This window comes from Aedes albopictus, chromosome 2 (assembly GCF_035046485.1).
Source record: "Aedes albopictus strain Foshan chromosome 2, AalbF5, whole genome shotgun sequence".
In the NCBI taxonomy this organism is placed as follows: Eukaryota; Metazoa; Arthropoda; class Insecta; order Diptera; family Culicidae; genus Aedes; species Aedes albopictus.
Genome location: NC_085137.1, coordinates 417,811,526 through 417,836,819, shown reverse-complemented (window position 1 = coordinate 417,836,819; position 25,294 = coordinate 417,811,526). Strand labels below are relative to the sequence as shown.

General features: G+C 44.0%; 2 protein-coding genes across 8 annotated transcripts in view; one reads left to right on the top strand and one right to left on the bottom strand.

Moving 5' to 3' along the window:
- Positions 1-25,294, top strand: part of LOC134288495 (uncharacterized) — a 674,651-nt gene that overhangs the window by 282,951 nt on the left and 366,406 nt on the right. The window lies entirely within an intron of this gene.
- Positions 1,297-23,433, bottom strand: LOC109417818 (phospholipid-transporting ATPase ABCA3). 6 transcript variants are annotated; one of them, XM_029869605.2, is made up of 8 exons: positions 22,586-23,433; positions 9,702-9,972; positions 9,411-9,615; positions 9,086-9,346; positions 8,634-9,021; positions 3,850-5,304; positions 1,565-3,791; positions 1,297-1,506 (listed from the first exon to the last, which is right to left on the bottom strand). In XM_029869605.2, exons 2-8 carry the CDS (start codon positions 9,908-9,910, stop codon positions 1,326-1,328), a joined length of 4,926 nt encoding a protein of 1,641 aa, XP_029725465.2. In that variant the 5' UTR covers positions 9,911-9,972; positions 22,586-23,433; the 3' UTR covers positions 1,297-1,325. The 6 variants fall into 6 exon arrangements, with proteins under 6 accessions (XP_029725465.2, XP_029725466.2, XP_029725467.2 ...); XM_029869606.2 differs by having other exon boundaries at positions 22,604-23,433; XM_029869607.2 differs by having other exon boundaries at positions 22,801-23,433.

Sequence of the window (25,294 nt, the reverse complement as noted above, 5' to 3'; positions counted from 1 at the left end):
TCAGAAATTTCTTCAGCCATTCTTTCAAAAATTCTTCCAATGCTTCTTTCGAAAACTCTTCCAGGGGTTTCTGTGGAAACTATTCCATAAGGAATTCATTTACAAAGTATTCCAAAGTTATACAGGAGTTTCTATAGGAACTGTTGGATAATTTTCGAAAAAAGCATTGAAAACATTTCTGTTGGAGTTCTTGATAGATTTTTCAAAGAATTTTTTGGAAAATTTTGGACCTCATATAATTTACTGAAGAACTTCTCAAAGGAATATCTAGAAGATTTCCTTGAGCAATTTCCTAAATCATCCCTAAAACAAATTCTGGAAAAACCAGTGGATAAGATATGCTTTGCAAGATTTTTTGAAAGAATTCTTAAAGGATTTTTTGAAGAAATTCATAAAGCAATTTTAGAAGAAATCACATTTTTTTTTATGTCCAGCACATTCATTAGTGATTACTCCAGAAATTCCTTCACGAGAGGGAGATCCCTTCATGATTTCTTCCGGTGATACCAGAAATTACTCCAAAAATAAATACAGAATTTACTTCATGAACTCCTGTGGGCATTTGTCCAGGTATCTTCACAAACATTCTTCCAGGATTTCCTCCAAGAACACTACCACGAGTTTCTTAAAAAAAACTTCCAGAAATTTTATTATGAAATTCCTTGAGGAATTTAAAAATAACTTTAAAAACATCTCAAGAGATTCTTCCAGGATTTTCCATCATGACTTTCTCTAGGCAGCTTATCCGCCATTTTAACAAAAAGATTCACTTGAGAGAAATTAGATTCAATGGTGTTTTTTATGTCTTCACTACATACAGAAATGTCGTACAGATAAAAAAAAACATTGCAAGAATGTACATAGGGCACAATACTGAAGTCATTAACATGCAGGCGTACAGTATAGCGGAGCTGAAATTTGAAAACCTTCAGTGATAAGCTCTGGTTCAACCATGACAGCACTGACTTATTATGGAAACCGTCTTACGATGCTCAGTAGTTCAACAGAATTTAACGCGAAACCTTAATACCATATTTACTATAAGGAAGAATATTTTTGTTTCAAACTACTATGAATCATTTAAAAAACACTTTGTTTGAGTTTTGGGTTCTCATTAATTATTCTACCAATTTTCACGAATGCTTTTGGATATCAAAATTGCGTCGGGCTTTCGGAACTTTTGAGACCACGTAGACGAAATGCATCACACTTGGACGGATTACTGTATACTCACGATTGGAATGATTGTGCTTTACCTTTTCTCGTGACTTTGACCACCGTCACCGTTCGAGTTAGTACGTACATAATGCGACTTTGTCGCCAGTTTATTGATCTTCTCTTTGGTATTTGGTAAAATAAAGAAATACTTGTTCCAGCGAGGTCTGCCCCAGGGCGTAGTCTTCGATTTCCAGCTCGTCCCGGGCCGCTTCCATCAGACCGAACATCGCCGACCATCGCAGGTCTGTCCGAGGAATGTGGAAGCTGAGCGAGTCCAGGTACTCTTCCCTGAAATTCGATAATATCAGAATACTGTTGTCTAGTTTTTTGAACACAGAATACTCACTTCAATTCGGCCCCGGTGAACTTCTGCTCCACGAATATCTTCACCCAATCCATTCTCGCTCGTAGGTTGTCCGATGGCTCCCGTTTAACCTTAACGGTCAGCAAGAAACCTTCGGAGAACTTATTTTTCAAATGCTGCGTCGATCCCAGACATTTGAACTCCCCGTTGACCATAATTGATAGCCTTGTGCATAGCGCCTCGCATTCTTCCATACTGTGCGAAGTCAGCACAATCGCCTTCCCCGCTTCCCTAATCTTACATATCACATTCCAGAACTGTCGCTTTGCACCCGGGTCCATCCCCGTAGTCGGTTCGTCCAGGTAGACTACCGCCGGATTCCCGATCAGTGCCAGCGCCGTACTCAACTTCCGCTTGTTGCCTCCACTGTACTCTCGCGTCTTCTTGTCGATGTGCTTCAGGAAGTTCAGCTCTTCCGCCAGTGCCAACGATACGCTGTTCAGCTCAGCGTTCTCTACTCCACGGAGCAAAGCGAACATCCTCAGGGTCTCCCTCCCAGTCATATCCTCTAACAGTGCATCGAACTGTGGACAGTATCCGATCTGCTGGTGAACTCGATTCATGTTTGTCTGCAGACTGATTCCGTTGACCCAAGCTTGACCACCAGAAATGCTTTCGTCCCCTGTCATCATCTTGAAGGTGGATGTTTTCCCAGCTCCGTTGATTCCCAGCAATCCGAAGCACTCTGAGTGACGTATTCCCACGGACAGATTATTCACAGCCCTGAATTTCTTGTAGTACTTCGAAAGATCCTTCAATACGAGGTTGTAGCTGTTGATCTCCGATTGACTCATCGCGGCGATTCTCTGTTTCTCTTCCAGAACATCTGAATCTAACGCAGATCCATCATCAGCCTCAGCCACTGTAACCTTCCTATCGAAGATCCGCTTAAAAACTCTGAACTCTATGAACATGATCAGCCCAAACGCTATAACACCTATCGCAACCAAAAACAGTAAATTCCTATTGATTCCTCCCTCGTCGAAGGTGAAGATCTCCTGTCCACAACACTGCGGTATCAACAAACACAACAACTCGTTCGTACACATTGGAATCAATTCGCACTGCTTCGCGCATAGATCCTCCGTACTGGCCACCATATTCAGATTGTTCAAGCTGTGGCTCAGCACAAAGTTGGGAAACAGCATGAAAACCCATTCCAGCACTTCAGCTACATCCTGCAGGTCAATGCCCTCGAACTTCAGTAGGGTAACTGCTGTAAACAACACCGATCCGGATATGATATTCAACAACATCATCTTAACGAACCCAGTTGCCGGAACGTCGAACAGGTACGAAAACAGATAGGTCGTTGGAATAACTGCGAATCCAAACAGCAGCAGCACCAGGAACACTCGACACAGCTGTTCAAAGCTCGACCATCCATCCTGTTGGATGGCAGCCACCGACGCCAGATAGAACAGACTCACCACGACGAACACCAAATAGTCCCAGATAAACGACACAGCCCAGAACAACGCCACATTCACCCCACTGACGAACTGCAGTAACTTGGATCGCGTAGTTCGCTCGCGAATGTAGAACATGATGTACAGGGCAGCTACGAAGGCCATGGCAAAGCCGGTGTTGAAGGCCAACTGGAAGCCCGAGTTGGCCCCGGTTTCCAGTTGATCGAAACGGGTCGTCAACTGGAACGGAAGTGGTTTGTTGGTGACTTGGATTTCACACTCTGGGCAGACGGATTGTAGGAAGGCGTTGAACAGAAGGTTGATGGAAAGTGGGGCTGAGTGGAACGCTTTGTTGTTGAACCAAGCGGTTGGAGATGTGGAGTTCAGGGTGGCGCCTACCCAGTAGCGCGTGTTGACGGTTGCGATGGATTCGATGGACTTCCGCAGAATGAAGTCGTTCATGTCTTCTTGGGTTACGATAAGTTGGTGGTTCGGGTTCAGGTTGTCGAACAGAGCGGAGTATGATTGTCTTACGGAAGTGTCAGACTGATGGTCTTCTAAAACGGTAATTGAGTGTGTGTAGGATTCCAGTTTGATGTCCAAGGCTGGTAAGTCCTGGTTGGCCGAGGAGTTCAGGATGATGATGTAGGTCATAAGTACGAATACGATGGGTATGAGGATCTGCATAGACAGGGTTATCAAGCTACGGAACGTGACCAGTGACTTTTTCAAGAACTGCGCTTTGATTTGGTTGAAGAGCAGACGGTTTCCTGTGAGCAGGTGCAGATTGTCCAAAGAATCTACGGAAGAAAATAAAATGAGAAACTCGTATTTCTATCCCCGTCTAAGAAAACTTACATTCACTGGAAGCTGCCAGTATGACCGTTCCGTTTTCCACGGTATCCTTCTCAAAATTATCAGTACCGGACCTAAGGAATACCTCTTCCATCGTGGTCAATGATATTCCGAAGCTGGATATGCCACAGGACTCCATCTTGTCCTCTAAGTTCTCCAACATTGGCTGAAATTGTTTCACGTAATCCTCCCGCAAGACCAAAGTCAACTCGGATCCAATATCTGTCTCCACCTCAACATCAGGAATGTGGCCCTTCAGGATCTCCAGCAAACGGTCCTTGTTACAGTTCGACTCCTTCACGCAAATCAACCGATAACCGGCGCCGAAACTCTTCTTCAAGAAGAACGGAGTACCAACGGCCTTCAATTGTCCCTCTGCCATGATTGCGATCCGATCTCCAAGAACATCGGCTTCATCCATGAAGTGTGTAGACAGCAGAACAGTTCTTCCGAGTTTCTCCTTCTGCAGCAGCTCCCACAAAGCCCTTCTCGCCGAGGGATCCATTCCAGAACTTGGTTCATCCAGTAGCACAACCTTGGATCCCCCACACAACGCCACTCCTACCGCTAGTTTCCGCTTCATTCCCCCGGAAAGAGTTCTGGACTGGGCGTTCATCTTGTCCGTCAACTCCAACAAGTTCACATACTTCTCGACTTCTGCCGCAACTTCACCATCCTTCACCCCTTTTAACTTTGCAAGGAATTTAACATGTTCAGCCACCGTCAATTCATTGAATAACACATTGTGCTGCGGACACAACCCCAAGGACAGCCGAACTCCTTCAATATCAGTCCGAATGTCATGGCCGTTGATCAGCGCCGTCCCCGAGGTTGGCGAAAACATCCCCGTCAACATCGACATCGTGGTTGTCTTACCTGCTCCGTTGTGTCCCAACAACACCGTAATCTGATCTTCGTACATGTTCAAGTCCAGACCATCAACGGCAACCTTCTTACCGTAGACCTTACGTAAGTGTCGAATCCTAACTCCAGCCCGCTCAATCGGAGGATCCTCTTCAATGTACTTCGATTGCATTGGCTTCACAACTCCGTTCATACCTCCATACGCGTCACCAACCTTATTTCGCTTCCAAAACTCCCTGGTAAACAAGAAATACCACGGCTTGGCAACTCCAAACTCCCCCGGCATGACCTGTTCAAAGTACAGCGCAATACACAGATAGATCAGCGCGTCCGCCAGCAGCATAACGATGATCACCCCCACGCTCAGCCCATCGTTCATGGTCGACGGGGTGAACATGTTGGACCACTGCAACCCAGCTTGGTTTCCCTCGAAGCGAACGATGTTCAGCACTCCGTAGGACATCGCCGTGTTCGACAGGAGACAGAGAGCAATTTTCGATCCGGTGCCCATGTCGTCGTAGTTCCGTACCGTGATGTTGTACGGCATCATCAGCAGGAACCACATCAGGCCGGCTATTCCGGCGGCGGTGTTGGCTGGAAAGAGAGGGGAAAAACGTAATTCTGCATCTGTAGAATTGTGGATGATCCGGGTGATCTACAGAGTACTTCTGGAGTAATTGCATCCAGAATGCCTCCGTTGTGATCCCTAGAATGCCTCAGTAGAAACCTTCTGAAAGTTTCTGTAACGTCCTCCAGAGTGAAACTGGAATGACCTCCAGAATGCCTCTGGAGTGACCTCCAAAGTGCTACAGAAGTGACCTGCCGAAAGCTTCTGGAGTGATCTCCGGAATGCTTCTGGAGAAACCTCCAGAATGCTTCTGGAGTAACTTCCGCAATGCTTCTGGAGTAACCTCCGGAATGCTTCTGGAGTAACCTCCGGAATGCACCCCGAGGAATCTCCGTAATGCTTCCCGAGGAACCTCCGTAATGCTTCTGGAGGAACCTCCAAAATGCTTCTGGAGGAACCTTCGGAATGCTTCTGAAGTAAACTCCGGAATGATTCTGGAGTAAACTCTAGAATACTTCTGGAGTAACCTCCTGAATATTTCTGGAGTAACCTCCAGAATACTTCTGGAGTAACCTCCAGAATACTTCTGGAGTAACCTCCAGAATACTTCTGGAGTAACCTCCAGAATACTTCTGGAGTAACCTCCAGAATACTTCTGGAGTAACCTCCAGAATACTTCTGGAGTAACCTCCAGAATACTTCTGGAGTAACCTCCAGAATACTTCTGGAGTAACCTCCAGAATACTTCTGGAGTAACCTCCAGAATACTTCTGGAGTAACCTCCAGAATACTTCTGGAGTAACCTCCAGAATACTTCTGGAGTAACCTCCAGAATACTTCTGGAGTAACCTCCAGTATACTTCTGGAGTAACCTCCAGAATACTTCTGGAGCAACTTCCAGAACACTTCTAAGGTAACTTCCAGAATGCTTCTGGAGTAACCTCCAGAATGTTTCTGGAGTAAGTTCCAGAATGTTTCTGGAGTAACCTGAATTGCTTCTGGAGTAACCTTAAGAATGCTTCTGAGGTAATCTCCAGAAAGTTTCTGGGGTAATCTCCAAAATGCTTGCGGAGTAACCTCCGGAATGCTTCTGTAGTAACCTCCAGAATACATCTAGAGTAACCTACAGAATGCATCTAGAGTTACCTCCAGAATGCATCTAGAGTAACCTTCAGAATGCTTCTTGAATAACCTCCAGGACCAGAAATCTTGTGGAGAAACCTCCAGATCCAGAATGCTTATGGAGTAACCTCCAGATGCCACAAAAGTTCAGCCTATTGGACGCAGTGGCTTAATTTCCCCAACAGGGGAGGAAAAAAAAAAAAAAAAAAAAAACCTCCAGAATGATTCTGGAGTAACCCCCAAAATTCTTCTGGAGTAACCTACAGAATGCTTCTGGAGTAACCTCCTGAATGCTTCTGGAGTAACCTACAGAATACTTCTGGAGTAAGCTCCCGAATGCTTCTGGAGTAACCTTCACAATGGTTCTGGAGGGACCTCCGGAATGCTTCTGGAATAACCTCCGCAACGCTTCAGGACTAACCTCCAGATTACTTCTGGAGGAACCTCAGGAATGCTTGAAGAGGAACCTCCGGAATACTTCTGGGGTATCCTCCAGAATACTGCTGGAGTAACCTCCAGAATGTTTCTGGAATAGCCTCCAGAGTACCTCTCGAGTTACCTCCATAATACTTCAGGAGTAACCTCCAGAATGCTTCTGGAGGATCATCCAGAATGCATCTGGAGCAACCTGCAGAATGCATCTGGAGTAACCTTCAGAATGCATCTGGAGTAACCTCCAGAATGCTTCTGCAGTAACCTCCAGAATGCTTCTGGAGTAACCTCCAGAATGTTTCTGGAGTAACCTCCAGAATGTTTCTGGAGTAACCTCCAGAATGCTTTTGGAGTAACCTCCAGAACACTTGTGAAGTAACTTCCAGAACACTTCTAGAGTAACCTCCAAAACACTTCTGTAGTAACCTCCAAAACACTTCTGGAGTAACCTTCAGAATACTTCTGGAGTAACCTCCAGAATACTTCTGGAGTATCCTCCAGAATACTTCTGAAGTAACCTCCAGAATACTCCTAGAGAATCCTCGATAATACTTATGGAAAATCCCCGATAGTACTTCTGGGGTATCCTTCCGAATAAACTCCAGAATGTTTCTGGAGTAACCTCCAGAATATTTCTGAAGTAACCTCCAGAATGCTTCTGCAGTAACCTCCAGAATACTTTTGGAGTAACCTCCAGTATGCTTCTAGGGAGTACTTCTGGAGTATCCTCCAGAATAATTCTGGAGTAAACTCCAGAGTGCTTTTGAAGTAACCTCCAGAATGCTTCTAAAGTAATCCCCAGGATGCTTCTGGAGGAACCTTCGGAATACTGCTGGAGTATCCTCCAGAATACTTCTGGAGTATCCTCTATAATACCCCTGGAGTAACCACCAGGATACTTCTGAAGTAACCTCCTGCTTCTAGAGTATTGATACGTGAGACTAGACTGGGCTGATGTGATGGAACACACTGGGAGATCAGGTGACTAGAGTGGGACAGGCGGCCTTTTGCCCCCAGTCGTGTGTGTGTGTTGGGTGCCTCCAGAATGCTTCTAGAGTAACCTCCAGAATGCTTCTAGAGTAACCTCCAGAATACTTCTGGAGTATCCTCCAGATAATTCTGCAGTAAACTCCAGAATACTGCAGAAGTAACCTCCAAAATGCTTCTAAAGTGATCCCCAGGATGCTTCTGAAGTAACCTCCGCAATGCTTCTGGAGTGACCTCCAGAATGGTTCTGCAGTAAACTCCAGAATGCTTCTGGAAAAACCTCCGGAATACTTCTGGAGTATCCTCCAGAATATTTCTGGAGCGACCTTCAGAATACTTCTGGAGTGACCTCCAGAATACTTCTGAAGTGACCTTCAGAATACTTCTGGAGTATCCTTCAGAACACTTCTGGAGTAACCTCCAGAATGCTTCTGGAGAATCCTCCAATATACTCCTGGAGTAACCACCTGGATACTTCTGGAGTAACCTCCAGAACACTTCTGGAGTAACCTCCAGAACACTTCTGGAGTAACCTTCAGAATACTTCTGGAGTAACCTCTAGAATACTTTTGTAGTAACCTCCAACATGCTTCTGGAATGACCTCCAGAATGCTTCTGGAGTAACCTCCGCAGTGCTTTTGGAGTAACTTCTAGAACGCTTCTGCAGTAACCTCTAAAATGCTTTCTGGTATCCTCTAGAGTTTTTCTAAAGTAATCTCCAGAACGATTCTGGAGTAACCTTCAGAATGCCTCTGGAGCGACATCTAGTTGGCTTCTCAAATTCCTCTAGTGCATCTACAGATACCGCACTTACCTTTGTTGAAGAACACGCTCATCATGAAACAGAAGCATATCGTGGTAATCGCAAACGCCAGCAAGAACACCCACAGGGCGGACCAGTCCGTGTACTGCAGTACCGATTGATCTGTATTGGTCGTCAGGCTGACCGTCATTAGAACCGTTACCAGCGAAATGGTGATCAACAGCAGTATCAAACTCCGCACAAACCAGGCCGTCCAATGGAGCCAGCTGGACAGACCCATGATCTTCATGGCTTCCTTGAGCTGGCGCTCCTTCTCGATGGTGATGTACTTGACGGTGTTGATGCAGGTATAGAAGAACGCGATCAGGATGATCAACGGAAGCAGTTGCTCCATGGCTGGTAGGAGTTCGTCCTTGTAGTACGGTGGGTACGGGATGCGCTGAAAAGAGGGAAGTTATGGTATGACTCACTAGTACGATAAGGAAGTTCCTTAAACACCTCACCCTCAACAGGACATTTCTCAGGTCAACGTCTGGATCGCGTCTGGCCATAATTGCAGCCGATATGGCTGCCTGTATGGGGATGAATCCTTCGGCGTAGTAGCTTGGGCTGCCTCCATGGTTGATATCTCCGTTACGAATTCCCGGCGAAAACGGTACCACCAGTAGATTGGTTCGCCAGTTCCCGAACAGCCATCTCCACTGTCGTGTCTCCGCTGGGAATCGTAGCGAAAAGTGGATTTTGTCCGGGAGGGAAGTTATGTTCTGCGGGCGAACGAAAATTCGAAAATGAAGTTTGCGTATACGAGTACCATGTGAACAGGTTTACCGCTAGGCTGTCATCGAACTCCACTCCGACAAAGTAGTTCTGTTGAATCAGCAGACCTTCCAAGTCACGTGCACTGCCGTATCCTTCAAGTTCCAAACTGTTAAGCGTCCACAAGTGGTCATCTACGGCCTGCTGCAGCAAGCTTTCCAAAACTTCATTCTTCGGAGAATAGGCAAGCTTCGGTATCACCGGAGGCGACGTAACTCTGCAACGAACGTGAAACAAAAATCAGCTCAATCATCCAGCGTGGTGACGCACCGCGCCATCATGATTGTTGTGCTCTTATCGTACTCGGGGATGACTAGGTAATTTGCTTGCATCGGGTGGTAGACCGTCGGCTGATCGACCATCTCCGGATCGACCAGTCCACGGACCAGTATCAGCATCGAGCAGCATAGCACGGGGATCAGAATTTCGAACAGGGTTTGGATGTAATGCCGCTTCTGGATGGTCCAGTTCTTCCACAGCAGTAGCTGAAATTTGTTCCAGCTGCTAGTCATGGTTAGCAGGTATTTCCCGGTTGACTCACCAGCGACAGATGCAGCGGAATTTGTCTCTGTACCTAGTGTACCGCAATTAAAAACGCTATCAGTAATGCACGGTTGGTTGATTCGTTGATTTTGTGGATGACGCCGGTTCACTGTGCGGGCACACTAGGGCGGCCCAAAATAGGCTATATTTGGATTTTTAAAGCTTATCTTCAGGAAAGGAAGTTTGAGAAGTCAATGTCATCAATCTGAAAATTTCACCTCATTTGGTGTACGGGAAAAGCAGCTGTCTGGGGCACAAAGATTGTGTAGGAAAATTCGATAGAATAGGTAAAAAATCGTATTATCTTCACAAACACAATTACCAGAAGGGTCTGCCGGGGTCTAGTACTTGTTCGACACCTCTAGAGTTTATTTTTCACTAATTGAAATATAGATTAGTAACCATTGTTAAAAAAATGATGAAACGAAAAGCCATTCAGTAACACTTATCAGTGCACTAACGACAGAATTCTAGCGGGACAGAATTGATCCCTCGAAACGAAGCATTTCCAGTACATGGTGTCTTCGACAAAGTTTTTGTAATGATCAAGGGCAGTAATTGCCAAGAAATTAAAAGTTTGCAACGTATCCGCATATATATAACTTTTTAGTTTAACGTCCTAGAGATTTCGCGGCTTCGGCTAAGTTGTTGATTTTGACAAAAATTCTAGCTTAAACGTCAAAATTCCACAGCCTACTGCTCTGGAGTTATTTCAAAAATAAATATAAATGGCCAAAAATTAGTTTTTTGAGCATATTTTGGTGTTTTTAACGAGAAACCGCGTGAATTTGAAATATTTTCTTATTCAGATGTGTCAAATATTAAATTTCGGAAAATTAACATATAAAATAGAAGGAAAAATTAAAAAAAAAATCGGAAAAAAATGGTGTTATTTTCAAAATTTAATATCTCATACATACATACATACATTTATTTGTTCAACATCATTAAGACAAGACATAATCAACAATAGTACGCCACAATACTCGGTTTGTGGCTGCCGCTCTCCATCCTCGGTCGCGCCCAATGCTCGCCAAGTCACGCTCCACCTGGTCCGCCCATCGTGCTCTCTGCGCTCCACGCCTTCTAGTGCCAACCGGATCCGTTGCAAACACCAGCTTTGCAGGGTTGTTGTCCGGCATTCTTGCAACATGCCCTGCCCAACGTATCCTTCCGGCTTTGGCCACCTTCTGGATGCTGGGTTCGCCGTAAAGTGCAGCGAGCTCGTGGTTCATCCTTCTCCGCCACACACCGTTCTCCTGCACACCGCCGAAGATCGTTCTTAGCACGCGTCGCTCGAAAACTCCGAGTGCTTGTAGGTCCTCCTCGAGCATGGTCCATGTCTCGTGCCCGTAGAGGATCACCGGTCTTATTAGCGTTTTGTACATGGTGCATTTGGTGCGTGGGTGAATCTTTTTCGACCGCAGTTTCTTCTGGAGCCCGTAGTAGGCCCGACTTCCGCTGATGATGCGCCTCCGAATTTCTCGGCTCACGTTGTTGTCAGCCGTCAGTAAGGATCCGAGGTAGACGAATTCCTCCACCACCTCGAAAGTATCCCCGTCTATCGTAACATTACTACCCAGACGGATCCGGTCGTTTTCGGTTCCGCCTACCAGCATGTACTTTGTTTTTGAGGCATTCACCACAAGTCCGACCTTTGCTGCTTCGCGTTTCAGGCGGGTGTACAGCTCTGCCACCGTTCCAAATGTTCTAGCGATAATGTCCATGTCGTCCGCAAAGCACACAAATTGACCGGATTTTGTGAAAATCGTTCCCCGGCTGTTGAGCCCGGCTCGTCGCATCACACCTTCCAGCGCGATGTTGAAGAGTAGACATGAGAGTCCGTCACCTTGTCGCAGTCCCCGGCGAGATACGAATGAACTGGATAGTTCACCCGAAACCTTTACGCAGTTTTGCACACCGTCCATCGTTGCTTTAATCAGTCTAGTCAGCTTCCCAGGAAAGCCGTTTTCGTCCATGATTCTCCATAGCTCTGCGCGGTCGATACTATCGTATGCCGCTTTGAAATCGATGAACAGGTGGTGCGTTGGGACCTGGTATTCACGGCATTTCTGGAGGATTCCCACGAACTCATTTGTTTTAGGTGACAGACGACGGAAGATGATCTGGGATAGCACTTTGTAGGCAGCATTCAAAATAGTGATCGCCCTGAAGTTCTCACATTCCAAATGGTCGCCTTTCTTGTGAATGGGGCAGATTACCCCTTCCTTCCACTCCTCCGGTAGCTGTTCGGTTTCCCAGATCCTGACTATCAGCCGATGCAGACAGGTGGCCAACTTTTCTGGGCCCATCTTGATGAGTTCAGCTGCGATACCATCCTTACCAGCTGCTTTGTTGGTTTTGAGCTGGTGAATGGCATCCTTAACTTCCCTCAGCGTGGGAGTTGGTTCATTTCCGTCCTCCGCTGCACTGGCGTCGTCGTTCCTTCCGTTGCCGTGGGCTCCCGTGCCTACGTTCTCCACGCCGTGCTGATCGAAGTGCTGCTTCCACCTTTCGATCACCTCACGTCCGTCCGTCAAGAGGCCTCCGTCTTTATCCCTGCATATTTCGGCTCGCGGCACGAAGCCGTTGCGGGATGCGTTGAGCTTCTGATAGAACTTCCGTGTTTCTTGGGAACGGCACAGCAGTTCCATTTCTTCACACTCCGCTTCTTCCAGGCGGCGCTTTTTCTCCCGAAAGAGGCGGGTCTGCTGTTTCCGCTTCTGTTTGTAACGTTCCACGTTCTGTCGAGTCCCTTGCTGCAGCATTACCGCCCTCGCTGCGTTCTTCTCCTCCAAAACCGTTCTGCACTCTTCGTCGAACCATTCGTTCCGTCGATTCCGTTCCACGTACCCGATGGTGCTCTCGGCTGCGTCGTTGATGGCTGCTTTCACTGTACTCCAGCAGTCCTCTAGAGGGGCCTCATCGAGCTCGCCCTCGTCTGGCAACGCGGCTTCGAGGTTCTGCGCGTATGCTGAGGCGACATCCGGTTGCTTCAGTCGCTCTAGGTTGTACCGTGGCGGTCGCCGGTACCGTACATTGTTGATGACGGAGAGTTTTGGGCGCAGTTTGACCATCACCAGATAGTGATCGGAGTCGATGTTGGCGCCACGATAGGTCCTGACGTCGATAATGTCGGAGAAGTGCCGTCCGTCAATCAGAACGTGGTCGATTTGAGATTCCGTCTGCTGTGGTGATCTCCAGGTGTAACGATAAGGGAGGCTGTGTTGGAAAAAGGTGCTACGTATGGCCATATTTTTGGAGGCGGCGAAATCAATAAGTCGTAGGCCGTTTTCGTTCGTTTGCTGGTGGGCGCTGAACTTACCAATCGTCGGTCTGAATTCCTCCTCCTGGCCACCTGAGCGTTCAAATCTCCTATGATGATCTTGACGTCGTGGCTTGGGCAGCGATCGTACTCGCGTTCGAGCTGCGCGTAAAATGCGTCCTTGTCATCATCAGTACTTCCGGAGTGTGGGCTGTGCACGTTTATTATGCTGAAGTTGAAGAATCGGCCCTTGATCCTCAACCTGCACATTCTTTCGTCGATCGGCCACCAACCGATCACGCGCCTCTGCATATCACCCATCACGATGAAAGCTGTTCCCAGCTCGCGTGTGTTGCCGCAGCTCTGGTAGATGGTATGATTACCTCTAAACGTTCGCACCATGGATCCCGTCCAACACACCTCCTGCAGCGCTACGATGCCGAACCCGCGGTCCTTCAGTAGATCGGCGAGTATGCGGGTGCTCCCAATGAAGTTGAGAGATCGGCAGTTCCACGTACCGAGTTTCCAATCGCAAGTCCTTTTTGTTCGCTGGGGTCGTTGCCGTTGGTCTCGGTTCGTATTATTCTGTTGCTGATTTTCCGTTACAATGGTTTTTTACGGCTGGCTCGTAGGGCCTGACACCAACCCCCTACTTTCCGGAGGACCATAGTGCACAGTTGAGCTTAGAGTCCTTCCCTGGCACTCGGACGTAGATCAGCCGCCCCTAACATGGGGATCAGACGCTGTTGTGAGCCGCTCCTCCTGGAGAACAGACGCTCAGGTTTGCCGAAGCAACCCCCCCCCCCTTCCCTGTCAGCCTACGACCAAAGTTCCCACCGGGGTTGGTTACCCGATCTTCCCTAAGGTTGCTCATAGTTTCCGGCCGGTACCGCGTGGAGGTAGGGATAGGAGTTGCTGGGCAGAGGCTAGTGGATCACAATGGGATCTGAATTGCGCAGCATACCCAGCCTTTACCGTGCCTTTAATATCTCACAAAGCGCAAAAATCGTAACCTGAAGTTTTCACCAAATACACATGAATACTAGGCAAACAAATTGTCAAAAATGTGGAGAGGTATATTATATAATATGGTGCTTTTGAAATATTTGAGCTTTTGAAATAATATAAGTAGAAGTGGTACTAGCGTCTAACTTTTAACCGTGACGTTATGGAGAATTGGTTTCTTCGAAAAAGTTGTTTGTATTGACAAAATAAACAACTCTTTCATAAACGTCGGATTTCCATGGCCTACTATTTTCGGGTTATTATAAGAAAAGCATTATTTGTTTTTTGAGGAGTACAAGTTTAGATTAAACTACATCTACAAAATAGAATTTATTTAATCGCAGCATTAGAAATAGGGGAAATTACCTATTCTCGGCCGTTTTGTTCTCTTCGTCTTTGGAGGTTTTTTGAAACCTATTGAACTCAGAGTTGGTCTCAAATCCTTCCCAACTAATCTGAATTATATGGCCAAGTTTCGGGCAATTCGGCTGACAAAAACCCCCCATGACGAAGAGAACAAACCTGCCGATAATACCCATTGTCACCCTATTATATTTTTTTTTATTTTCCATAGGAATTGCTAACAAAAAGTTTTTCGTTCACTTCGTAAAAGAATAGGTCATGGCCCCTAATCGGGACAGGAAAAGAAATAAGAGTCACACATCAACATCCTCGTGCTCATCATTCTACCATGGACAGGGTATAAAAGTGACAGCAGCGCAAAGGCAGCCAGTTCGATATAGTAGAATTAGGCATATTTAGGAGCTGTACAAAGCGTAAGTGCAACTGCCAATTGGAATCGCTCACGCAGTGCCCTAGTAGACAAAAAAGCTGTAAATAAGGTTCAAGTGATTGAAAAAAAGAAAGTTTTTGTTTCTTCATGTCTACTTCTCGACGATTTGGTAGTATGGAGTAGGTTCTTTTTCGTAAAACATTCCACAGCACTGCAACGTCTATTATGTTGTAAAAAAATCCAAAAAAATATCTCTAAGGAACTCAAAAACTAGCCTTTTTCTAAACATTCGATACTTCTCAGTATAAACAACCTGATTCCATATTTCCTAAATTTCTGTAAACTTTTACTACTGAAATTCATCAGAAATTGCTCCAGGAGAGACGTTAAAAGTCTCGAAAAACCAGTTCTTCGATTTTTTTGTTAATTAACTAGTAGTTTTACCAAACAACAGGTATAATGAAAAATACTTGAAAATTCCACTTAGGAATTATCGAAAATATTTTTTTCGACAGTTCATCTAAACTATTTATTTGGATCGCTTCTAGCAGTGTCCTAAAATATCTCTTAAGTACTGGATGGTTTCCATAAAGAATTCTTGGTGGAAAATTCACGACTCTTTTCAGGCATTCCTTTGCCGATTTCGCTTTTGTCAGTAATTATTTTTGCTGAGTTTTTTATCTACTTTTCGTATATTTATCTTTATTAGTTTCACTGTTATTGTTTTTCGTAAGCAAATGCACAAATTACGCCTAGAATTTCCCAGTTGTACTGCAATAATACTGAGATAATTTTTTCAACGAATTCTGGTTGGAAATGTAGAAAAAATATAGAAATTTAACATAGAATCAGCATTGAAAGCAAATCGAAAAAAAAACTTTCAGGAGTATGGCCAAAAAATCTTGTAGATTTTCCTCCAGGAACATCTCCGGAATTTCTTTTCCTCTAAGAAATTATTTAGGTATTAGAGTTTATTGTTTGACTCTATCCAAATATTCCTCGCAAGTATTCCCATAATGTTGAAAACCGTATTTCAATGCGTAAAAACTTCATCAGAATATGATACTGTAAAACGGGGTATCTTTGATAATGCGGGTAACTTTTATAGTACGACAGGCATTGTATAGTTATCTTATAACTATGATTCCTTTAATCAGTTAAGAAAAAGGCAAACGTAGATCAATTCTATACATATGAAAGTTCACCTTAGACGTATTTTCATTAAAACCTAGTTTAAATACAACTTTTTGGACAAAAAATTTTAGTAAAAATCAATGTTTTGATATAAAATTCTATCTGAAATATTCCACAAGGCTTCTCTCATCATGTCCATACTCATAAGATTTCAATCTGTGATTTTTTTTAAGATTTGATTTGTTTTTCAGCTCATTATCAAAGTTACCCCAAAATGAAAATCTGATTCTCGCTCATATGGAAAACTAAAAGTCACCTTTAATAATTTAGGTTATCGAATTCTTCAATTGCAATTGATGACTGATACCCCAGTACTTGTTTTAAAAATATAAAACTCGGGAAAATACTGTTACATGAAAAAATATTGAGAAAATTCGCTGAAAAACTATCAAAGTTACCCCATTTTACGGTATATGTATATGATTAGGTAATGATTTACGTTTCAAAATTGTTGAAAATGAAACTTGTATTGGAATTTGAAACAAAAGTATTCAAGGAACAAGCATCAGCGGATAAATCATCGAATAAAAAAAGTATTCTCTCAGGATTTTTCCGGAGATTCACGACGACGACCCATAGATGGTTTTCCTTGTATTTTACTAGGAGTTTCCGTAAAAAATTCTGCAGAGTAGATTTCCAGAATGATTCTAGGAACTCATCTGGAATTCCAAGAACCTCCACTTAATTTATTTAGAAATTCCTTAAATAATTTATTTGCAGAGTTTTCTTTAAAACTGGCTCAAACTGGCTCTGGAGAAATTCATGGTGGAATTATTAGAGAAACTCCTGGATAAATTCCCGGTGACAGGTCTGAAGAAACCTATGGGAACGTTTCTTCAGCTGCTATTAGAGGAAGTTCTCAGAAAATTCATGAAGGAATTTCTAGTGGAAATGTAATGCAATTTTTGAAAAAGTCTGTGGATGAGTTCCTTACAGGATATTTGAAGGAATTTCTAAAGGAATTTCAGGGGGGATCTTTGCAGGAACTCTTGAAGGACTTCCTGTGGAATTTCTGACAGAAAACCTAAACAAAAAAACCCTGAGAGAATATTGGAACAAATTCCCGAAAAACTCTCGCAATTCATGAAAAATAATCTTGGTAGTATTGCTGAAGGAAGCCCCGGAGAATTGATGGAATGATTTCTGAAGCAATCTTTTGAGCCTTTTTTAGAAATCCCAGAATAAATTCTCGGATAAATCTCTAGACAAAGTCCTGGAGCAATGTCAGAAGGGATTCCTAGAGGGCCAACTTGGAGGATTTATTAAAGAATACTTATCTCGTTAAATTTTTGGAATCTCTGCATTGGTCATCTTGTTCTCAAAACTATTTCAATTTCCTATTCAATTTTTAGCTTCCCTATATATCTGCAACCATCGCCAGACACCGCCAGTTTCTTCACACGACAGGCAACTTTTCCTCAGCTGCTTGAAGTCTACCTCCTACCTTTTTCGACTTTTCATCATTATGACCATGTTGTTTTCAGAATTACCAAGATGCTTCAAGATTATCGGCTGCTTACCAGAATATCCAGTGTCTTTTTAAAGTTCCTGCATCCTTCTCAACCTCATCAGCTTCATCTCAAATTATCTTCCTGCTAGAACTTTTTCATTCTTAGTTAGCTGGATTTTTTTTCCAGAAGTTTAAGTTTATATTTTTCAACTCGTGATATTTTTGGAATTGTCATATTATTCTTGGTATCCGACTTCTTATATCCGCTATATTCCTGTCTTCACAAGATAAAAAAAGATATTTTTGGCCAGGAACAGTTGGTTTGGACGAACCAGTGAGCAAAACTCGTTTTTTATGTTTGAGTTTGCTTTTAGCTGTAATTATATTCAATTATTTAGTTTCAAGTTTCACATAGTATTTGAGTTCACATCATGTTCAGTTTGTTAGTTATCAATATTATGTAGTTAGTAATTGTCATGTTAGTCTATAATTTTATAATTAGAATTTTATTTAATTTTCTTATATTCCTTATCTGTTTTGCTGTCCTGTCCTGTCCTGTCCAACAATAAATCAATTTCGTAGTAGTGGAATTCTTTGTGCTGCGTATTGTGTGATAAACTATGCTATTAAGGTGGAGTATCAAGAAATCCCATTGCAATTATGCTTACAAACTTTGGAGGCAGAAATCTGACGAACGAAGCATCGAACCAAGCCGCGCTTTTTATCCTGGCATTGCTCACTTGCAAAAAGAGGCAGCTTTTCCAAATGGAGAGCATTTGTTTACGAATTCTTAAGTTTGGAGCCCATGAAAACGTGAGTAAGGGACCAAGTCGACCATTGTGGCAGCCATTTTTGTATGCTCTGAAGTTTCTCCTGATCCTGAAGCCTTCCTTCTTTAAACTTATCTTTTCTCTCCCATCAGTTGTATGCGCTCATGAAGAGGAATCAGGGTAATACTACATCATCCTGTACAAATATATTCATGTACCTAGAGAAACGTTATATTTTCCGGCCTTGGCAGTCCTACAGAGCAGCAAGAACAATATTGCTTCAATTTATTTTACTATATTCCAGGATTGCGAGATTATTTCTGGGATTCAGCATTCCAAAAATTGAGCTTCTAGTTAACTTCCAGAAATTTTTTTGGGACTCCTTCAGGAATTCCTCCAAAATTTTTTGCTGCTATAACTTTTCCCACGAATTTCTGCTTGAACTCATGTAGGAATGAGTCTCGAGATTTCTCTGATTTCTTCCTTTTAAAATAACCCCGTGAATTTTTCCAGGAGGTTATCTAGGAATTCTTTCAGTATTTCTTCGTGCATTGCCGGGAATTATCCAGAGTTTTCTCTGAGGATCCCTTTCGGACGTGCTTAAAATCACTTCAAACAGTTTCCTAAGAACAATTCAGGCCTTCCTCCTGTATTACCTCCAGAAGATGTATCTAAAGATTTATATAGGGATTTCTGTAATAACTACTCTTATAATTACTTCGTGGATTTATCCAAGAATTTATCTAAGGCTTTTCCTAGGGATTCTTCTAGGAATTCCTCGAAGGAATTCTTGAGGGATCTTTCTAAGGATATCTTAAAATACTTCTGTATGGATGGCTCTGGTTATTACTCGGACAAATAATCCAGGTAGCGCTATGGGAGTTTCTCTATCAATGTATAGCGAAATAGATTTTTCATAGGGCTTCCTCTATGGATTTGTACAGCAATATATTTTGGTATTGCATCCGGAATTTCTCCGTAATTTCAATAGGAATTCCTCCAATGGTTCTTCTAGAAATTACTCCGGGAATTTGTTCAAATATTTCTCTAGAGATTTCTTAGGAGATTGTTATATGGAATTCTTCCGGAGTTACTCAAGGGATTAATCCGAAACTCCTGTAGAGGTTTCGACAGTAGCAGCAACCTACGGTATTCCTTCAGGAATTCCTGTCAAGTATTGTCCCGTAGTTCCCCTGGTAATTTCTCCACGGATTCCTCCAAAACTTTCACCACAGTTTTTTTTTCCACAGAGATTTCTTTCAAAGACTTCCAATGATTCCTCTACGAATTTCTCCAGGGATTCCTTATTGTTGTTATGAGCGTGCTATTCCGTTACTGGCGTAACCATTCCCAGCAAGGATGGAAATCTAGTGATCATGATCAGATTTCGAATGTGTCGCGGTCGAACGGCATCGCGCAATCATAGCAACAACGATAACATTTTGTCGTCAAGCATCATAACAAACTTCGATTCGAGAAGAATGATTCGCTCGGCATGTGCGGGCGCGATGCGATCGTTATCATGAAGTCGAAATGATAAATTAGTGATTTCATTCACTTTTTGAGCATTCTTGGTGATTTAACTTCCAGATATGCTTATGAATGTATTATTTCGAATCATGAATGCGGCTTACGGGTGCATAAGGGGCAAACAATGTGATGAATAATATTTATCATGACTTGTAACATGATCCGATAACGGGTCATCACGCGAGAAAGCGTGCATCAGATGCTTTAATTGTTCTGTGATACGAGCACGGTGTGAGGCGTCGGCATCGTGCTACTGCAAGAACAAGGCTATCTTGGATTATTCGTATCCTGTATCATTTATCGCTTGAAGTGATTTTCTGCCATCCTTGATTCCCAGTATTTTGTTGGTTTTCGGCTTAGAATGCTTTGGAAATTGTAGTTAAAAGTAAGAAAAATAGGTTCCCAGTCGAGCAGTATGAGTTATAACATCAGATATCAGTAGGTCGGCTCCAGAGGTATGTTCATAGCTAGGAGCTATGACTCAAGCTACGCCAAACAGTCTGCTATCTACTGTCTTCTGTAGATTACTCACTCACTGCAATAATTTTTGATGAGTTCAAAACCATTTTTGTGAGTGAAGAATTGATTTAAAAAAAATGTGTCAGATTTTACCAGCCAAACAATTCCATCAGGGGCTGACAAAATCCAGTACTTACTGCATTCAAGTTTTGATATTATTTCAAAAACATCTTTTTTTGTTTTCGGGATCTTTCAAAAAATAATGCCATGAACAGTCTATTAGTTTCTCCACAAATGAAATTCCATATTATTTATTAGCAGTGCTCAATTGAAATTGTAAGCTAGATCAAGTGGAATCCTCCAGTTTTTCAATTTGACAACTTTAATTTAGCCACTGGGGAACATTAATGATTTTTCATTAACTGCATGACTTGATCGATTTCTCTTTATCGACTCTCTCTTTTGGAAATATCATGATCGAAACAAACAATAGAGGGAGAATGTCGCTCCTCTACAGTTTATTACCTCTATTAAACAAACTAAATCATTGTTCTTTTCGTTTCTATAGCAAGATTTATTTTAAACAAATTTAAGTCAACGACAGGAGCCGGGGCCCATGGCGTCGTGGCTACACGTTCACTTCATAAGTGGATGGTCATGGGTTCGATCCCAGCCCCGATACTTGCAATTTTTCGCCAGTTGCTCTTCCTCCCGAGAGCGGCTGACACCTGACCCTCTTCTGAGCATATGCTCTAACGGACCCGGGAACTTGGATATCGGCAAACGGAAACTCATAATGGACCCCCAATGGAAACTGGAAAAGAAATAAGATCCACATCCTCGTACTCATCATTCTACCATGGACAGGATAGAAAAGTGACAGCAGCGCAAAGCCAACCAGTTCGATATAGTGGAATTAGAATAGAATACATTTAGGCGCTGTACAAAGTGTAAGTGCAGCTGCCTAGTGAACAAAAGAACTGTAAATTAGGTTAAGTGATTGAAGAATAAAAAAAGTCAACGACAACTATGGGGATGCTATGGATTCCACGGTTTCTAGTAACAATGGTAGTCGAACCAACATTCCTTCCCTTTCCCGATAACCGTAAAGACGTGGCCGGCGTCGATTTTGGCATTTAAAATGTTGAACTCTCGTATTGTGCACATTGTGATCCAAAGCACTATTCGTTATGGTTCTCTATGCAACTTCGACTGTTCTGTTCAATCACGGAGTAGCAACTACGATGTGTACGGTTATCTTTGCTTAGCATTGATAAGTTCAATTTAGCCACTGGCTACTTTAATAACTCAGAAACGTAGTATAAGGGTCTGTTTCTATTGGTGAATTGAAATTAATTTTGCATCTAAACTTGACAGTTCGGCACCAACATTTCAAAAGGGCGTAACTGCTTTTGTAACCAATGCCTTCTCACAGAGCTGTGGGTCGTATTTCATTCATCTCACGCAATTCACATCCATTAATCGAAAGAGAAGGGTTTTATCTTTCTATTTGTGCTAGTGGATTGCTCGAGAGGGATGGGATACGCTCCACAGCTTTGTGAGAAGGCATTGGTTGTAAATGCAGTTACGCCCTTTTGAAATGTTGGTGCTGAGTTCTATAATTATTTCCTTAGGAGAACTGTCAAGTTTAAGTAAAAAATAATTTTATTTCGCCAATTGGAGCAGACCATAAGTATCGCAGAAACGGAAAATAATAGGGGGATTCACTTGACAGCGTAAACCGCTGATTATTTATTATCCTGATTACACGTCGCGATCGCCAAGGCAATCTTGGATTATTTCATTCGCAATTTCTTGGAACATTTCAATAATCAGATAATCATGGCTTACGCATTTATTTAGTTTGTTTAGTGAAATAACCATGGAAATAAATAACAAACATAGCTTATTTGACAGGTTTTCGAGAAACGCGTTTTTTTTTTCTAGAAATTCTAAATTATTTCAAAAATGTATTCATAGATCACTTCTGATTCGCAAAAATTGCTTGTTGAATTCACGATGGGAGAATTCGTCTAAACCAATGCGGCATTTTCTTCAAAATCATGGAAACTTGACACTTTTCTTCATATTTTTCGTCCTTGCGATGTCATTTTCCATGCTCCAAATATGCTCAAGTTTTCAGAGACTCTGCACTTCCATTTCATGACGGTAAGGAGGCCTTCTTTAGACCTTTTTGGACCACTCTAGTGCCTACCACACCGACTATCAATTTCACACCCACGCAAGCAAACAAACAAATCGAGCGCGCGGTGACCGACAGACGAATGCCTCCTCTTCAGCTATTGTTTGAAATCATTCATGGGGAAGAGCATCCCAACCGAGCGCCACCGGCCAGTCAGCCGTTTTACGCTGAACCGCACTCCACCAATCGAGGCGTAAATATTGGGCCCGTCGCTGCTGATAAGACGCCAGATTTGTGCTGAATCACTGACCAGCTCTCGTTCTGCGTAAAACAGCAATGCGTCCCGAACGTCTTCCACTCCGGAGTTCGCGGCGCGGCAGCGGCGGTAGGCGCTATTAAAGTGAAATCGATCGAAACGGTCCTTACACTTCAGAGAAAACGCGGCCGGCAAGGACACGACGACGACAACGACGACGACGCGAGGTTGAAGGTCGTCGTCACTACACACCTTCACTAACGACGGAAACTGACCCCTCCGGTACTGACTGGTGGTGCGACACCGTTGTCGTCCGCGCGGCGAAATGACGCGATGATTGTACGGCGAGTGTTAGTAATGGACTAATTCCAACGCTACCAGCTGGCTACTAAATGGGGTGGGTCGTCGGTCGGTTGTTTGCCCGCAATAAGGCACCGCGCCGCGACGCTCCTATGATATTCACACGCGACGACGCGCAGATTGCCGGCCGTCTCGTGCCGTTATCGATGATGATAATGAGTGATTTGATTGCTCGGTACGTGCTACGTGCCTACATACCTACAAATGTTTATCATTAGGAAGGAGGGTAGATGCGCGTCGAACCGAGTTCTGGTAGATTTGCAAACTCTACTAGAATTTGTAGGTGTTTTGAAACCAACGGTTAATTGCAATTGGTTACATATTTTATGCAATCAGGAAGTTTTTCATGGAACACATCAAGTGGTGAATCATGTTCTAGAACAGGGGTTTTAAACCGAGCTTCGTGATGCATTTGATACTTTCACTATTTACCCAGTCACCGAAGTAATTTGCATCCAACACAGATTTAGTCTAGTTGACGATAGTAGTGACGCTGAGAAATGAGCGGCAAAATGATCAAGCATACTTTGCATATCAGAGTGCAGTTGAGCTAGGAGAGCTACATCAAATTCGAAGGACTACAAGCAAAGGGGAAGGAGGGACTACATCCCGACCCACTAAACACATTCTCATAAACGCCAAACCCTACGTCTCTCCATGACCACCAAGATGCCATTGCTTCAAACAGGGGCTAGTGCACATTGCACCCTCAAGGTTAACTGCGTAGTGCATAGCCATTAGCCATGCAGAAACGAACAACGATGACACGCGCTTCGAGGACTACACTAAGATAGCCTACTGGCGCTTTACCAGCTTCCCGGGTGACCTTAACACTCCCTTTGTCCTCGGAAGGCGAGAAGATTCGACATCACGCCTGCTTCCAAGCATGGCCATGGGGCCTTACATGTCCCGGCCCTATCCTGGGGAAACCTTTCCAACGGCGGTCTTGGATCCAACCCAGCAGTTCGACGCCACGACAGCAACGCTATCAGGATGTTCTCCCCGCGGCCACTTAAGGGTCGATTGCGACCGCATGAAACCGGTATGGCCTATATAGCCGACTCCGAACCCTCGGACCACCTCTTGTACAGCGTCTGAACGAGCCATTCTCCGAGTCCACGCGCCTCCTGTAGCTCCAAGACGAAGTGGTTGATAGCAGATGAAACGGCGTTTAAGCCATACTCGTCTTTTCACATCCCCTGGACAAGATTGTCTGGAGTCGTGGTCTCTCTGTATGTAGCGAACAAAACGTGTTCCGCCGTTTCTTTTAAACCAGCACAAATCGGACATTCGGCAGAGCTCGCACAACCGAATCGGTGTAGATACTGACTAAAGCAATGATGGTCCAAAAGGACCTGAGCCAGGTGGAATGTTGCTTTTCCGTGGCGCCTATCTACGCTCGGAATCAACCTGTGGATCCACCTTTTTTTAGTGGAACTGTCCTACGCGAGTTGTCATTTGACCATGGAGGCCAACCTGGCAGCCTTACGTATGTCTCTTGTGCCGAGAATTTCGAAACACTCTGTATCCTCCCCGATAAGCATGATGATAGGCATCATACCGGAGATGACAGAGAGTGCTTCGTGTGACATGGTATGGTTATGATCCTCAGACACATTAGCCTATAAGTACTTTTCAGCTTATCACGGTAGCTTTTGGTACTGAGTACTTTGCCCCAAGCCGGGCCACCATACATTAGTATCCATCCATTCATCGATCAGGCTAAGGCCTGGGTGGCCTCTGCTGTACATGATAGTAGCCGTCTCCATTCCACCCGGACCATGGCTGTTTGTCTCCAGTTCCACACTCTGCGTAGGGTCCGCAGATCGTCCTCCACTTGATCGAACCACCTAGCTCGCTGCGCTCCACGTCTTCTTGTACCGGTCGGATGACTCTCGAGAACCATTTAAGTCGGGTTGCTATCCGACATCCTGATGACGTGACCCACCCACCGTAGCATCCCGATTTTCGCGGTATGGACGATGGTTGATTCTTTCAGCAGCTGATGCAGCTCGTGATTCATTCGCCTTTTCCAAGTCCCGTCTTCCATCTGCACTCCGCCGTAGATGGTACGCAACACCTTCCGTTCGAAAACTTCAAGGGCGCGTTGGTCCTCTGCACGTAGGGTCCATGTTTCTTGCCCATAGAGAACAACAGGCCTAATCAGCGTTTTGTAGATAGTTAACTT